The 14613-nt window shown below is 41.5% G+C and overlaps 1 protein-coding gene across 2 annotated transcripts in view; it reads left to right on the top strand.

The window, feature by feature from the left end:
• Window positions 1-213: 213 nt before the first annotated feature.
• Window positions 214-14613, top strand: part of LOC119274026 (N-terminal acetyltransferase B complex auxiliary subunit NAA25-like) — an 18628-nt gene continuing 4228 nt past the window's right edge. Inside the window, exons 1-14 of one of the 2 annotated variants that reach the window (XM_037554834.1) lie at window positions 214-360; window positions 1525-1681; window positions 1767-1885; window positions 1975-2049; window positions 4088-4181; window positions 4273-4391; window positions 5456-5526; window positions 6385-6523; window positions 6608-6777; window positions 7588-7787; window positions 7909-8039; window positions 11879-11955; window positions 12799-12873; window positions 13879-14071. In XM_037554834.1, the coding sequence (XP_037410731.1) occupies window positions 214-360; window positions 1525-1681; window positions 1767-1885; window positions 1975-2049; window positions 4088-4181; window positions 4273-4391; window positions 5456-5526; window positions 6385-6523; window positions 6608-6777; window positions 7588-7787; window positions 7909-8039; window positions 11879-11955; window positions 12799-12873; window positions 13879-14071 (1767 nt within the window). Of the gene's footprint in view, window positions 361-1524; window positions 1682-1766; window positions 1886-1974; window positions 2050-4087; window positions 4182-4272; window positions 4392-5455; window positions 5527-6384; window positions 6527-6607; window positions 6778-7587; window positions 7788-7908; window positions 8040-11878; window positions 11956-12798; window positions 12874-13878; window positions 14072-14613 lie in introns of both variants that reach the window. The other variant, XM_037554833.1, reaches the window with a different exon arrangement.

Genomic DNA, 14613 nt, shown 5'->3' with positions numbered 1-14613 from the left:
TGCCATCGACGGTCCGGACCCTGGCCACGCTCCTTCCTCGGACGTGCCCACTCGGGTCGCCCTGCGCACGAGCCGCGCCGCCGTCACACCCCGACTCGATAAACCCTTCCGCGCTGTGCCTCCGCGGCTCTCCCCTTCTTCCTCCTCCCGCTCCCACCCGCTCCACCTCCCGCCGCTCAAAACCCTAACCCTAGATCGCGAGGGCCGGCTGACATGGCCAGCAAGTTCGGGCTCGCCGGCGGAATTCCGGAGCGGCGGGTGCGGCCGATCTGGGACGCCGTCGACTCGCGACAGTACAAGTCCGCGCTCAAGCTCTGCACCGCGCTCCTCGCCAAGCACCCTACCTCACCCTACGCCCTCGTGAGTTCCCTCGGTCCTCCTCGTCCCCATTTTTCTGTAGTTCCCGTCACGGTCTGATGAATCTGGCTTGGAAAATGGGTGTGGTTTCTTTCGATGCTTATATTTGGAGCGTCCTGTGTTTTTTTAATCAAACGGATCGAGGTACCAGTTGCGTCGATGGAAGCTATATGGCTTCTTGTGCATTGTGCTGAATTGCTTGCTAGTTCTAGCTCATACTGACTTGCTTGAGCTGTTCACACTGATTTAAAGACTCTTAGGCCACCTATGACTAGCTGGGCGCACAAATTCAATAGGAGGCTTCTTATTGAGGGGTCTGGTAGGAAGAGGTTGTGGCAATCCTAGGAAACAAAATGCTCAGACTAACGTGGGGAACTACTGGCATTCTGAAGCCACTCCCATTAAGCTGAGCCGTCTAATTCACAGTGGGTTTATTTGAAGGCCTTAAATTCCTCTCCCTAGCAAAAGTTTGCTAGATTGCTGCGTATCAAGTTGGATGGGAGGAGAGGATATGGTGGGAATGAGGTGATATATAGAAGTAAATGGGTATTGTGGACTGATGGAACTTCCATTGAAGCTAGAGAGGTAGGGGACAAAGATATTTTGTTAAGCGAACTACAGGGGTCCTATCCCAGATGAACGGGCTTTTACTTGCTTAGCTCACAAGTGTCAACTAGCATGCCATTTAGTTTAAACTTGGCCATTCGTTTTTGTCAAGCTTAGCCCCAGAAGTGAAACCAATGCCTTGGTTCCAGCAGGTGGCAAGATACTAACTCTTGAGCTGTGGTAGCAAATCAATTAGTTCAGAAACTTAAGATTAGGCACTGTTTGTACTTTATGATATAATGCTATTAAAGTTAGGATACTAAACTCTTCCTTAGACATTTAGGGACGTATGTTGTCTGTAGTATTGTAGAGCTGTCTCTCAAATCAGCCTGGACCTTGCAAATCTGACATGCTGTATTTGTTTTGTGTGACAATTTCAGTTAGCATGGCCTTGACTTATTCCTTTTTTATCTGTTGAAGATCTTGTAACAGAACCACCGTTTTCATGCTGCTACCGTTTTTAGTCAACATGATCAACTCAGTTTTGATAAGAACTAATGACTTTATGTTGGCTGTATTTAGAATGCGATTAAATGACACTGTTTAATTATCTAATTTCAGGCTCTCAAGGCTCTTACTTTGGAAAGGATGGGAAAGCCTGATGAAGCACTGAGTGTCTGTTTGGAAGCCAAGGAGCTATTGTACTCAAATAACATTTTCCATTTTGACGATCTCACCCTTAGCACACTACAGATAGTGTTTCAAAGGCTTGAGAGATGTATGTTTATACTTCACTGTTTGCCTTATCTGTTTGACGTCACCATTTTTCTAAATTATAATGTGACTGATTGTATTTCTGCCAGTGGACCTTGCAACTTCATGCTATGAGTATGCTTGTACAAAATACCCTAATAACTTGGAATTAATGATGGGACTCTTTAATTGCTATGTCAGAGAGTACTCATATGTGAAGCAACAACAGGTATGATGGTATTTTGCTAGTTGCTCAATTTGAATTCTTTGTGTTCCCTTGTTCAGTTCTTGATCCTCCCACCTTTATGTGTTTTGCAGACAGCGCTTAGAATGTACAAAACTGTAGGAGAAGAAAGGTTTTTGCTTTGGGCAGTCTGCAGTATTCAACTGCAGGTAGGTTCAGCATACATACATGAGTTACAAGTTCTGCATTCACAATTTTAGTTGAAGCAATTGTAATGGCACACTATCATTTTCTTGCTCACTGGAAATTAAGAAATCTCTACATGAAAACAATGCATTGCATGACTCCTATGGATGTATGGACACGCTGATGGAGTGATGGTTCTAGGGTTTGGTAATTGGACAGAGGATAGGGAGGCCATATACAGCATTCAAGCAGTTGATATCATTCCGTCGTTCGGCTTCCCACTTTTGGGAGACTTCTAGTTTTGGATTTTCTTTCTTCCAAAACGGACACCATATTTGAAAATTAAGTATAATAGAGGGAAATACTTCTTGTGTGAAGCTTTCAGTATAAATGTGACGGGGAACAAAAGAAATGTACCGTGGGAGCAATTGGAAGATGCTTCAGTACAATAATAGAAGGTACCACGTGGATGCAATCCAGAGTGTACTACTAGAGCACATACTTCATAATAGAATATTAGTGGAGCAAATACAAATTATTAGTCTAACAAATAAACAATGTCAGTGTAACGATTCTGAAGATATCTGGTGGAAGAAATAGAAGTATCAGTGGAATAACTAGGGCTAGTAGAACAAATGGAAATGTATTATTGGAACTTACAAATATTATTGGAGTAATATATCTTGTTGGTTCACACGTGGAATTGTCTTTTCATTGATCACACATGCATGAGTGGATTAAAATGTATGACCTTACTGAACAAAGCTGAAAAAGAGAACACTATGACTGTTTTGAGTAAACTTATGCAAAATGAAGCAGGACTCTTGTTAAGAAGAATAGAAGATCTTGTGATGGTTGAAATGGATTGCGGTTAACCTGTCTAAAAGATGCATTCTTTTCTAATCTATGTATTAGATTCTGGAGCTGCCAATCTCTAAAAACCACCTTTTATAGGGGAGGGAGGGATGAGTGATACACGCTTATACACTGTTTTTGTATAGCATTCACTGAAGATAGTGGATGGGGAGAAATACTGTGAGGGATTGGGAGCACTCTGTGTGTATAGATATGCTGAAGATAGTGGGAGGGGAAAATAATACTGAGGGACACTGTGCATGTATAGCATTTACTGATTTACTGAAGAGAGTGGGTAGGAAAATAATACTGAGAGGGATTGGGAGCACGCAGGACATAAACGAAAGTGGAAGATAGGAAAAATTGCTACTGGTCTCATGGACTCCATCTAAGGGCTGACCTATCAATTCTTGTAGATTACAAAACCACTGTAAATTTTGGGCAACATCCTAGTTTTGTTAGGTGTGATGCATTTGTCCATTGGATGCAATGTAGTAACTTGTTATAGTGTAGGCACTATTTTTTGTACTACTCTGATAATTGGCGAAATAGATACGATGCATGAATGCTCTAGGTACGAATTATCCATCTGATGCAATGCGATATTGCATCACAGGAAGTATACAAGTTGTGTTTGGTTTATGCCCAAGGTTGCCCTACCAAAACATTGGCTAGCCAAAACTTTGGTTGAGGTTTTGTTTGTCAATGAGTTGGCCAGCATTAGGAAGTACTCCCTCCGTCCCGAAATAAGTGACTCAACTTTGTACTAACTTTGCACTAAAGCCAGTACAAAGTTGAGTCACTTATTTTGGGACGGAGGGAGTAGAATGAACTAGAGTTGGCCAAAGAGCATTGGCATGCCAAAAAAATAAGCAACCATCCATACATAGACTAATTTTTTGGTCATAGCCAAAATTTTGGCAGGTGACACTTTGGTCACAATCCAAGCATACACTGCATGTGAACCTAATTCTTTGAAGTCTTCAGTGTGAAACGTTATTGCACATTTGCACTAGCATATTCCTTCTCCGATCTCCTTTTTTTCATCTGGAAAACATTCAATTCAATATTTAATAGCAATACTTATGCCATACCTACTAGCTAGAACATGTAAGTTGAGGGCTTGCATATAGCATTATTAGCTATGATTACCTTGCATTCCATATGTGCTATTATGTTATATGACTTCCATTTTGCCCATGGCAGGCATATTTTAGCAGCGGAGGTGAGAAATTGTTAGCATTTGCTGAAGCATTGCTTAAAAAGCACATAAGTTCACATAGTTTACATGAGCCAGAAGGTATCCCTGCTTACCTAAAATGCACAATGTATGAGGTTATCTTTTTCTCCTCAAGATTTGTTCTCTTTTAACGTGGTTATACTACTTGCAGCACTTTCTCTCTATGTTTCAATTCTGGAACAACAGGCAAAGTATGATGCTGCTTTGGAAGTTCTATCTGGAGACTTGGGGTCTCTTATGGGAAGGGAGGAGGACAAGCTTCGTTTGCAGGTAATTTCAAGATTCATTTATTTGACAGTGTCTTGTCTTGATTGCTACTCATCTGGAATCTGGATACCAGTCAGAAGTCACAGTTTGTTTTATCATCTTTATAATCATCAAGAGGAATTTATGGTAACTTTACATTATTTTCTTATGTCAAGAGAGGTCGGGGTAGACCAAACTTGACAATGGGAGGATCTGAAGGACTGGAATATCACCAAAGATTTAGCCATGGACAGGTGTGCGTGGAAGTTAGCTATCCACGTGCCAGGTTTCGATATCTTATGGGTTTCAACTCTAGCCTACCCCAACTTGTTTGGGACTGGAAGGCGTTCTCGTTGTTGTCATCGTTTAAATGATTTTCCAATGAAGGGGAGCCTTGGCACAGTGGTAAAGCTGCTGCCTTGTGACCATGAGGTCACAGGTTCAAGTCCTGGAAACAGCCTCTTACAGAAATGTAGGGAAAGGCTGCGTACTATTGACCCAAAGTGGTCGGACCCTTCCCCGGACCCTGCGCAAGCGGGAGCTACATGCACCGGGTTGCCCTTCCTTCTTCTAGAGTATAGACTGAAGTATTACATACTTATTCTTTCTTATGGTTATTTCTGTTCATTAAATGGGCAACAGGGTGGGTGAGAGTATTATGGCAATGTGGCGCTCTCCGACCTCAGTGATCACACTGAACTTCAGTGCAGAGGCTAGAGTGCTTTTCTGCATGTACACCATAGCAATATCTGAATTGATAGCTAAACCAGCTGTTCTGTACTTCTTTCTGCATTGAATTACTATGGAATACCGTAATTAGTTCAGAACCTGGCAAGTTTCTGAAAACTATGATGAACATACAGTTAAAGTAGTTTCCTGTACTGTGGTTTTAGTGAAAACGTTATGCCCTTAGTGTTTCTACTGGTGGTTATCTAATGTCTGTTGCACCTCTAGCACTTACAATCTGTACATGTGTACAAAAGGCTACTTTAACTCCTAACTTTTAAGTCCTTTTTTCTCTCCCCCTCTAATATGCTTGGTAATGAAATTGATAACCACTTACATTTTACCTGACTTCAAGTTGACAGGGACGTCTTCTTACTCAAGCGTGTAACTATGTGGCCGCTTCTGAGATATATCAGAAGGTTCTTGAATCTTGGTAATGCTTTCTGTCATTAACTCTACATTTTCAGTTGTTGTACAAAGTTTGCCTTTGACCAATTACTGCTTAAGTATGCGTTATCAACTTGTTCCAAGACATGTATTGCTCTACCCACTTAGAAATTTCTCACTCAACAGCTTATAGGAAGAAGTAGCACAATACCAACAACTCTGTTCATGATCATACTCGATGATGTGCATACTACTCCCTCTCTTCCGGTTTAGAGGGCTCAAATAAATCTCATCAACCAAGGTAGATGGTGAGTGGATGGCATGACTTTTGTGGACACAGAACTGCCCGATGAAATATTTCCCACACGTTTGACTCACGAAATAATAAGTGCAGCACCCTTCCTCTAATTGGACTTGCATGGTGCATGTAGAATAAGATGCATGCATGACCACTAATTCCCTCTCTCTCATCTCTATGAATTAAATGTGGCGTGAGACTCAAAGCACTTTAACTCAATTGGACTCGTAAGTGAAACTAATATAATATATCTTTTTTTGGAGATGAGCCATTTAAAATAACACCATAAATGTGCTACTAAGTACAAAGGCATGTCTTTCTGAACGCGCTGTTTGCTTCCTAGAAAATGTGTATGGACTTACCTATTTTGATATAGAATCATAATCCTGTAATTACTGTGGTTTTTATTTAATTTCAAGCTTTTGATGTTGATATCTCAATTAGGGACCATTGCTATGCCACTCACTGTTTTGTTTTCATGTTTTTTTATCTCGCTCCTTCCTCTAGTTGTCGCAGCATATTTTATCCATACATTCAGCGTTTGGAAATTTCTGCTTTCTTCTGTTTAGTTTTTGATAATTGTCTTTTTCTCTTTTGACTGGGCAGTCCTGATGACTGGGAGTCCTTTCTCCATTATTTAGGCTGTCTGCTGGAGCGTGACGTGAAGCTGCCTAAACCAACCACTGGCGAACATACTTGTTCTTCCTGCTCTGTAGATTCGAACAAGACTTCTCTCAGTGAGGAGGTGGTACGTCCTCCACCTGAAGCAATTCTCTTTTACCTTGTTTTGGTGACATGCACCCGGTTTACTGAAATTACATGTTTGTAGGTTGAATCTCGCCTTGCAAGTGCATTGTTATTTGTGCAAAAGCTACAAAAAAATGACTCCAGTGACTCTGTTAGAGGTCCTCATCTAGCCAATATTGAAATTGAACGGCAACACTGCCTCAGTGGAAACTCAACAAAGTTTATGGAAGCTTTGGTAAACTATTTCCACAGGTCTGTCGGGGTGCATCTTCTTTCTGTTTCTGTGCCCATTTGGAATCTCTTTATACTCTATACCATGTGCAAGCATGGAGATCACAGTCCTCAGCTTGCAATAAGCCAGTTTCTGTTGCTTCTGAGATTTTGATGTCCAATATGTATAATTTATGAAAGCTTATTTAAATAGTCACATTTTGAATTTCTAGAAAGTTAATTGGATATTTCTCTATTGCTATTCACTTCTCTATTATCATGTGTTGCTGATTCATCAAACTTTGTGTTCGGTGCTCTTTAGACATTGGTAGAGGCTATGTTTCCTACAGATTCTGGCATATTCATACTATCACCTCCTTGGCATCAGAAGCAACCATCCAAAAATACTGGGAGATTGTACCGTACCTTCCAATATGCATCCTCACCTATGCCTCTCTTTTTCATTTGATAGTTGGCACCATTACACATGACCCATGCTGTTGCTATAAAAGCATGGGTATAAGCTAAACTATTCTGTCAATAGTTATAAACCACACTCCATATATTATTAACTTTGATATTTAAATGTATGACACTGTATCCATGTGAGCTCACCATTTTCTTGTAATGGTAAAAGTTTCGCTTTTCTAGCCCATACCGTGTTATGCGGTGCCTTGTACATGTGTGTCCATGTCTGTGCAATCTTGTGTTTTAGATGTCTAATTTTAGATCTACTGGTACTACATCATGGCACCATCTGTATCTGCATTCTTGAAAATATTGATAATAGTTCTTTCTATGTTTTCACGTTCATCTCTAATTTGTAGCTAACAACAGTGTTTGGCCTTGCAGATTTGGTCACTTGTCTTGCTCATCGTCAGATGTTGAAATATACCTCCACATGCTATCGGGTGATGAAATAACGGAGTTGCTAGATACAATTTCCAGATCTTTTGATGCATCATCCGTTTCAGTCAAAGCATTGGGTTTGACAATAACTACTTTTAAGGTTCAAGAACTTTTGGGAACTTTATTATCAAAGTCAACTACAGGTCCACCTTCTCCAGAAATCACATTATTGTGTTTCTATATGTTTGTTTAATTTGAAAAGCTGTACTATGCTGTGTTAACCAACCATTTATTCTTATACCTTAAATTGATATGCCAATTCAGATCTTCAGCGCATTGCAAAAGGAATGGTCGAGACATTTTACAAAAACTTGCCTCTCTCAAGAGACTTAGATCCTCAGGAAAGCATGCATGGAGAAGAACTGCTGTCTATGGCTAGCAATATTCTTGTGCAGGTATGTAGCTGTAGCTGATTATTACTTGTATGAGAGAAACAGGGTCTGGGAAGTGTCCATTTTAGTAATTTATAATCCGGTACCACAGTCCGTTATTTGCCACCTGCTTGAAGAGTGCATTCCTATATCCTCCTGGTCAATGCATCGTGATTGTGCTATATGTTTTTTACATGAACTTTCGAGAACAATTATATTATCCAGCTGCTTGCACATTTCTCAGTGTCATTTTTACATTTATTAATATAAGAAATTACACAAAAGACAAGTTTAATATAGCAGCAGCAGCAACAACAACGATAAAGCCTTGGTCCCAAACAAGTTGGGGTAGGCTAGAGCTGAAACCCATAAGATCTCGCAACCAACTCATGGTTCTAGCACATGGATAGCTAGCTTCCACGCACCCCTGTCCATGGCTAGTTCTTTGGTGATACTCCAGTCCTTCAGAAATTCAGATCTCTCTTTATGGACTCATACTCCAGTCCTTCAGATCTCTCTTTGTGGACTCATACTCCAGGTCTTCAGATCTCTCTTTATGGACTCCTCCCATGTCTAGTTCGGTCTACCCCGACATTTCTTGACATTATCACCACTGGAGCTTCTGGAGGCTTGCGCTGAATATGCCCAAACCATCTCAGATGATGTTGGACAAGCTTCTCTTCAATTGGTGCTATCCCAACCCTATCCCGCATATCATTGTTCCGGACCCGACCCTCCCTTGTGTGGCCACACATTCATCTCAACATGCGCATCTCCACTACACCTAACTGTTGAACATGTCGCCTTTTAGTCGGCCAACACTCAGTGCCATACAACATTGCGGGTTGAATCGCCGTCCTATAGAATCCGCCTTTTAGCTTTTGTGGCATTCTCTTGTCACAGAGAACCCCAGAAGCTTGGCGCCACTTCATCCATCCGGCTTTGATTCGATGGTTCACATCTTCATCTATATCCCCATCCTTATGCAGCATTGACCCCAAATGTTGAAAGGTGTCCTTTTGAGGTACCACCTGCCCATCAAGGCTAACCTCCTCGTGCCTAATAGCATCGAAACCGCACCTCATTTACTCGGTTCTAGTTCTACTAAGCCTAAATCCTTTCGATTCTAAGGTTTGCCTCCATAGCTCTAACTTTTTATTAACCCCCGTCAGATTATCATCGACTAGCACCACATCATCTGCAAAGACCATACACCATTGGATATCTCCTTGTATATCCCTTGTGACCTCATCCGTCACCAAAGCACAAAGATAAGGGCTCAAAGCTGACCCCTGGTGCAGTTCTATTTTAATCAGAAAGTTATCGGTGTTGCAATCACTTGTTTGAACACGTGTCACAACATTATGGTACATGTCCTCTATGAGAGTAATGTACTTTGTTGGGACTGTGTTTCTCCAAGGCCACCACATGACATTCCGCGGTATCTTATCGTGGGTCTTCTCCATGTCAATGAACACCATATGCGGGTCTGTCTTTTGCTCTCTTTATCTCCATCAGTTGTCGTACCAACAAAATGGCTTCCATGCTCGACCTCCTAGGAATGATACCAAATTGATTTTTGGTCATGCTTTTCATTCTTAAGCGGTGCTCAATGACTCTCTCCCATAGCTTCATTGTATGGCTCATCAACTTAATTCCACGGTAATTAGTACAACTTTGAACATCCTCCTTGTTCTTGAAGATTGGTACTAATATACTCCGCCTCCATTCTTCTGACATCTTGTTTGCCTGGAAAATGAGGTTGAAAAGCTTAGTTAGCCATACTATCGCTATGTCTCCGAGGCCTCTCCACACCTCAATGGGGATACAATCAGGGCCCATCGCCTTGCCTCCTTTCATCCTTTTTGAAGCCTCATTGACCCCACTCCTGGATTCGCCGCCCAAAATGCCTGCTGGTATCATCAAAGGAGTCGTCTCCTAGTATCATCAAAGGAGTCATCTAGTTCAATGGTTGAGTTCTCATTCTCTCCATTGAACAGCTTGGCGAAGTACTTCCGCCATCTATGCGATCTCCTCGTCCTTCACCAGGAGCTGATCTGCTCCGTCCTTGATGCATTTGACTTGGTCGAACATCCCTCGTCTTCCTCTGCTGGATCTTGGCCATCTTATCGATGTCACTTTTGACTTCCTTCGTGTCTAACCTATGATGTCTGCACTCCTATCCAGGTAAAGGCAAAACATTATTTCTTCTCCTTAATAGCCTTCTGGACATCATCGTTCCACCACCAGGTATCTTTAGCTTTGCTTCTACTTCCCCTAGACACTCCAAACTCCTCTGCAGCCACCTTACGAATGCAAGTCGCCATCTTCATCCACATATTGGCTGCATCACTTCTTCCTCCCAAAGGCCCTCCTTAATGACCCTCTCGAACGCCTGAGCCACCTCACCCTTGAGCTTCCACCACTTCGTTCTAGCGACTTTGGCATGCTTATCCCACTGGACATGAATCTGGAAGCAAAAGTCAGCCACCACAAGCTTATGCTGAGGTACAACACTCTCCAGATATCACCTTACAATCTAGGCAAGCACGCATGTCTTCTCTTCTCGATAGAATGAAATCAATTTGGCGAGAGTGTTGACCACTACGAAAAGTCGCTAGATGTGATTTTCTCTATTTAAAGAGGGTGTTAGCTACGATCTTATCATAGGCTAGAACAAAGCTTAAGACATCTTCTCCTTGATTCCCGATGCCATAGCCAAATCCTCCATGCACCCCTTCAAAACTTGTGTTAGATGTACCCGTGGCCATTGAGGTCTCCTCCTATGAAGAGCTTCTCGCGAATAGGTACACTGCTAGCCATGTCATCGGGCCTTCCCAGAACTCCCTCTTGGTGTTCTCATTGTGGTCTACTTGCGTACGAGCTGATAACATTGACAACTAAGTCCCCAACTACCAGCTTGACCAGGATAATCCAGTCCCCATGCCTCTTGACGTCTACCACTCCATACTTGAGGTTCTTGTTGATCAAGATGCCTACTCCATTTTTGTTTGCAGTTGTCCGTGTGTACCACCGCTTGAAGATGGTATCCTCCACCTCCTTCGCCTTCCGTCCCCTCCATTTGGTTTCTTGGAGGCAAAGGATATCAACACCTCTCACCGCTGTATCAATTAGCATCCGTAGCTTACCTCTCAGGGACCCTATGTTCCAGCTACCTAAGCGGATCCTCCTAGGCTCAGCTAGCTTCCTTGCCCTTTGCACTCGTCGAGTCAAATGTGAAGACCCTTGCTCATTTTTCACTACACCCGGGCGTCGATGTAGCGCACCACTAAGGATGCGACGACTCGATCCTTGCTCACTTGTCACCGGCCCTTGCCCATTTGATACCACACCCGGGTTCCGCTATGGCGCTTCGCTGAGAGGTTTATGCCCCTATGATTTTCTTCTGGGTTTTATCTCCATATAAGAGTGGCCGAGTTTTGACGTTGGCTTGCCAAGCCTATCACGATCCTCCTCCTTTACCCAGGCTTTGGACCGCTGTTGAGACAACATAGGCTGAGTTAAGTTTAATATAGCACATAAAAAATTCCCATACTTGACCAATTTCACAGAATTAGACTTGGAACCAATTATATCAGAAAGCTCTAGACTTGTGGACCAAGTTTACCGAAGTGCTGATTTAGGGCCAGTTGTATCACAAAACATGTTTACGATGCATTTCCACTGATGCTGGGTCCACATTGCATACTCAAAATCCTAAATCTGTAGTTTTGTGATGTGATCTATCTGTAGGTTTATGAAATTATTCATAAGTATTGAGTTTGTGATAATTGTTAAATTTGTACTTGAACGAAATTTACCCTTCTTCTGCACTAAAATATACTCGTGATGTCTTGGAACAGCTTTTTTGGCGTACAAGGAACTTGGGGTACTTACTTGAAGCAGTTTTGGTGCTAGAGTTTGGATTAACTGTTCGCAAGTAAGTCTACTGTGATATGCACATATCTTCTGTTGAAACATGGGATTAGAAGATCCATTTGTCTATCACTATCTTTTATCATTGAGTTCTGTGGTTGATTTATTGTCAGCCAAATATCTACTCCCTCCGCTCACAAATGTAAGATGTTACTTTTGTGTGAATCAGATGTATATAGACACATTTTAGTGTGTCTGTTCACTCATTTCAGTACGTATGTAGTCCATATTGAAACATCCAGAACATCTTATATTTGTGAACGGAGGGATTAGCTTTTTAGGACATACTGAATTATGCTACCGAGTTGACTAAGATGGTTACATTTGAAGCATAAGAGTATTATTGTCCAAGCGTTGTTGCTACATTTGTACAAAAGTGACATTAGATTTTATCCTAGTAGCCACAAACTCTATTTCTTTTTCTCTCTTCTAATTTTCATGACTTATCTGAATTGGCTATCTAAAATTTGCTATGTCCTGTGGTAATATATTATCTTGTTGATGAAGTCTAAGAATACAAAAGTTAGGTAAATGAATGCTTTTGTTCCACTTTATGAAGCCAAGATAATGTCAAATAGTTACTACTCCCTCCGTTCCTAAATATAAGTCTTCTTAGAGATTCCAATATAGACTACATACGGAGCAAAATGAGTGAATCTACAGTTACACTCTAAAATATGTCTATACATCCGTATGTAGTCCATATTGAAATTTTAAAAAATACTTATATTTAGGAACAGAGGGAGTATACCATATTCAATCAAGTTATGGTTTTGAAAGAAAAACATATTATACCTGTTTATTTTACGTAGCTGAATGATAATATCGATTTTGCTCGTCTGCTCAGGCATGTCTGGCAATACAAGATTACTCTGGTGCATCTGTACTCTTACTTGGGAGCTCTTCCGTTGGCACATCGATGGTAATCTTTCCCCTTGCAGATCTATTTTGAACAGTGCTCTCACTATTTAGAACGTGCTCCGTAGCGGACCATTGTCCCCTAGGTAACTCCATGGTAAAAAGGTGCTTTCACAAGAAATTCATTTGTTCCATCCCATGCGCTTTTCTTATAGATAAATTCAATGTTCAAGAAAGTGTTTTTAGGCTTAAGCATGCTTAAGCGCTAAGCGACAGCTAAACGCTTTGCTTCTGCCCTAGGCGGAAGTTTTAGCGTTAAGTGAAAAAAAAGCGGGATTTAGCGGCCGCTGAGCGTGCTTAAGCGTTCAAAAAGCGAGGAATGGGCCACGGGCTGGAGGTAAAAGGGGGGGTATAAAGGCCTGGCCCAATACTGGCCTGTTCAGCTAGGGTTTACTGGGTTAAAAGGGGAGGGGGGAGAGGAGAGCTCCAGTGGCGGCTGTTCCTGTTCTGCATCCAACTCAGCTCCATGCATTCTTCCTCCTCGTCCCCGGACTGGATCTGAACTACTGCTTGGGCTGGGCTGGGGCTGCTGTTTGGCTGCTGCTGCTGCTGCTTGCCTGCAGCTGCCATTTATCTTATATGCTCTAAGACAATATTATGCATTTATGCTTGCTGTGTGAACCACTGAACCGTATCCTTATGTGTTATTTGGCTATTTGTTGTGGTGTGTGAACAACTGAACCTGAACCTTATATGCTATTTCATATTTTCTGTTACCTGTGTGCTATATTTCCTGTTTACTTGTGCATATTATTCAAAAACAGCCAAATTCTGGCCAATTAAAAAAACGCTTAATCCCGGTTAAGCTGCGCTTAAGCGGCCATTGCTCTAAGCTGTGGCCTTCCACTTCCGCTTAATGCTTTCTTGAACATTGGATAAATTGTGTTTATGTAGAATGTTGATCTGCTAATTATTTCTTAGTCATTAGTGGTTTTTGTTTGTTTCCTCGAGGTTGTTCGATGAGACCAGGGTTTCATCTATTTATCCTGACCTGTATTCTTGTATACAGGTATGTAAGCCTGGAGGTCAAAAACATTCTTCTAGAATCCGTCTCACACCACATCTTGCCACAGATGTTGAGTTCTCCTTGCTTGCAACAAACTGCCAGTCTTGTGAAGGATTATCTTAGGTTCATGGATGATCATTTGAAAGAATCTGCTGATCTTACCTGTCTTGCATATAGGCACCGTACTTACTCAAAGGTAAGCAACAGTTTTTTACTTCTCACTACACTGTACAACATAAAAGTAGTGGTGTAATCTGTATTTGCCCGCTGATTGTGAGCACTACTACTTAGTTTCCACTATTTGTTCTCACTGTTCACAGCCAGGGCTTGAAAAGTAGTACCTATCACCACGAGCAAGAACAGATATGTAAACTGGAATCTAGGGAGAAAATTTTCATGGTCTTTTGTTGCTTAGTTTGTGTGATTATACTCCCTCCGTACCAAAATATAAGACGTTTCTGCAGTTCAAATTGAACTACAAAAACGTCTTATATTTTGATACAGAGCTAGTAGTTTGTATAGCTCAATGTTAGGGTATTATAATTTATAGAATTCTTCTCTACGATACATACTTGCAAAGCTGATGCCATATTTATCTAAATTATTGCATTATTTGTTAAATAAGTATGCTGCTTAACTTTGGAGCTTGGATCATGTCACTTGTTCCCCAAAAGAAAATATGCTTGGTGTTGGGCAAAATTCATTGAAGCTGTTACTCTGACAGAAAAATAATCTCAA

This window comes from Triticum dicoccoides, chromosome 1A (assembly GCF_002162155.2).
Source record: "Triticum dicoccoides isolate Atlit2015 ecotype Zavitan chromosome 1A, WEW_v2.0, whole genome shotgun sequence".
Taxonomy (NCBI): domain Eukaryota; kingdom Viridiplantae; phylum Streptophyta; class Magnoliopsida; order Poales; family Poaceae; genus Triticum; species Triticum dicoccoides.
Note: the sequence above shows the minus strand (reverse complement) of the source record. Positions and strands in the feature narration are given on the sequence as shown.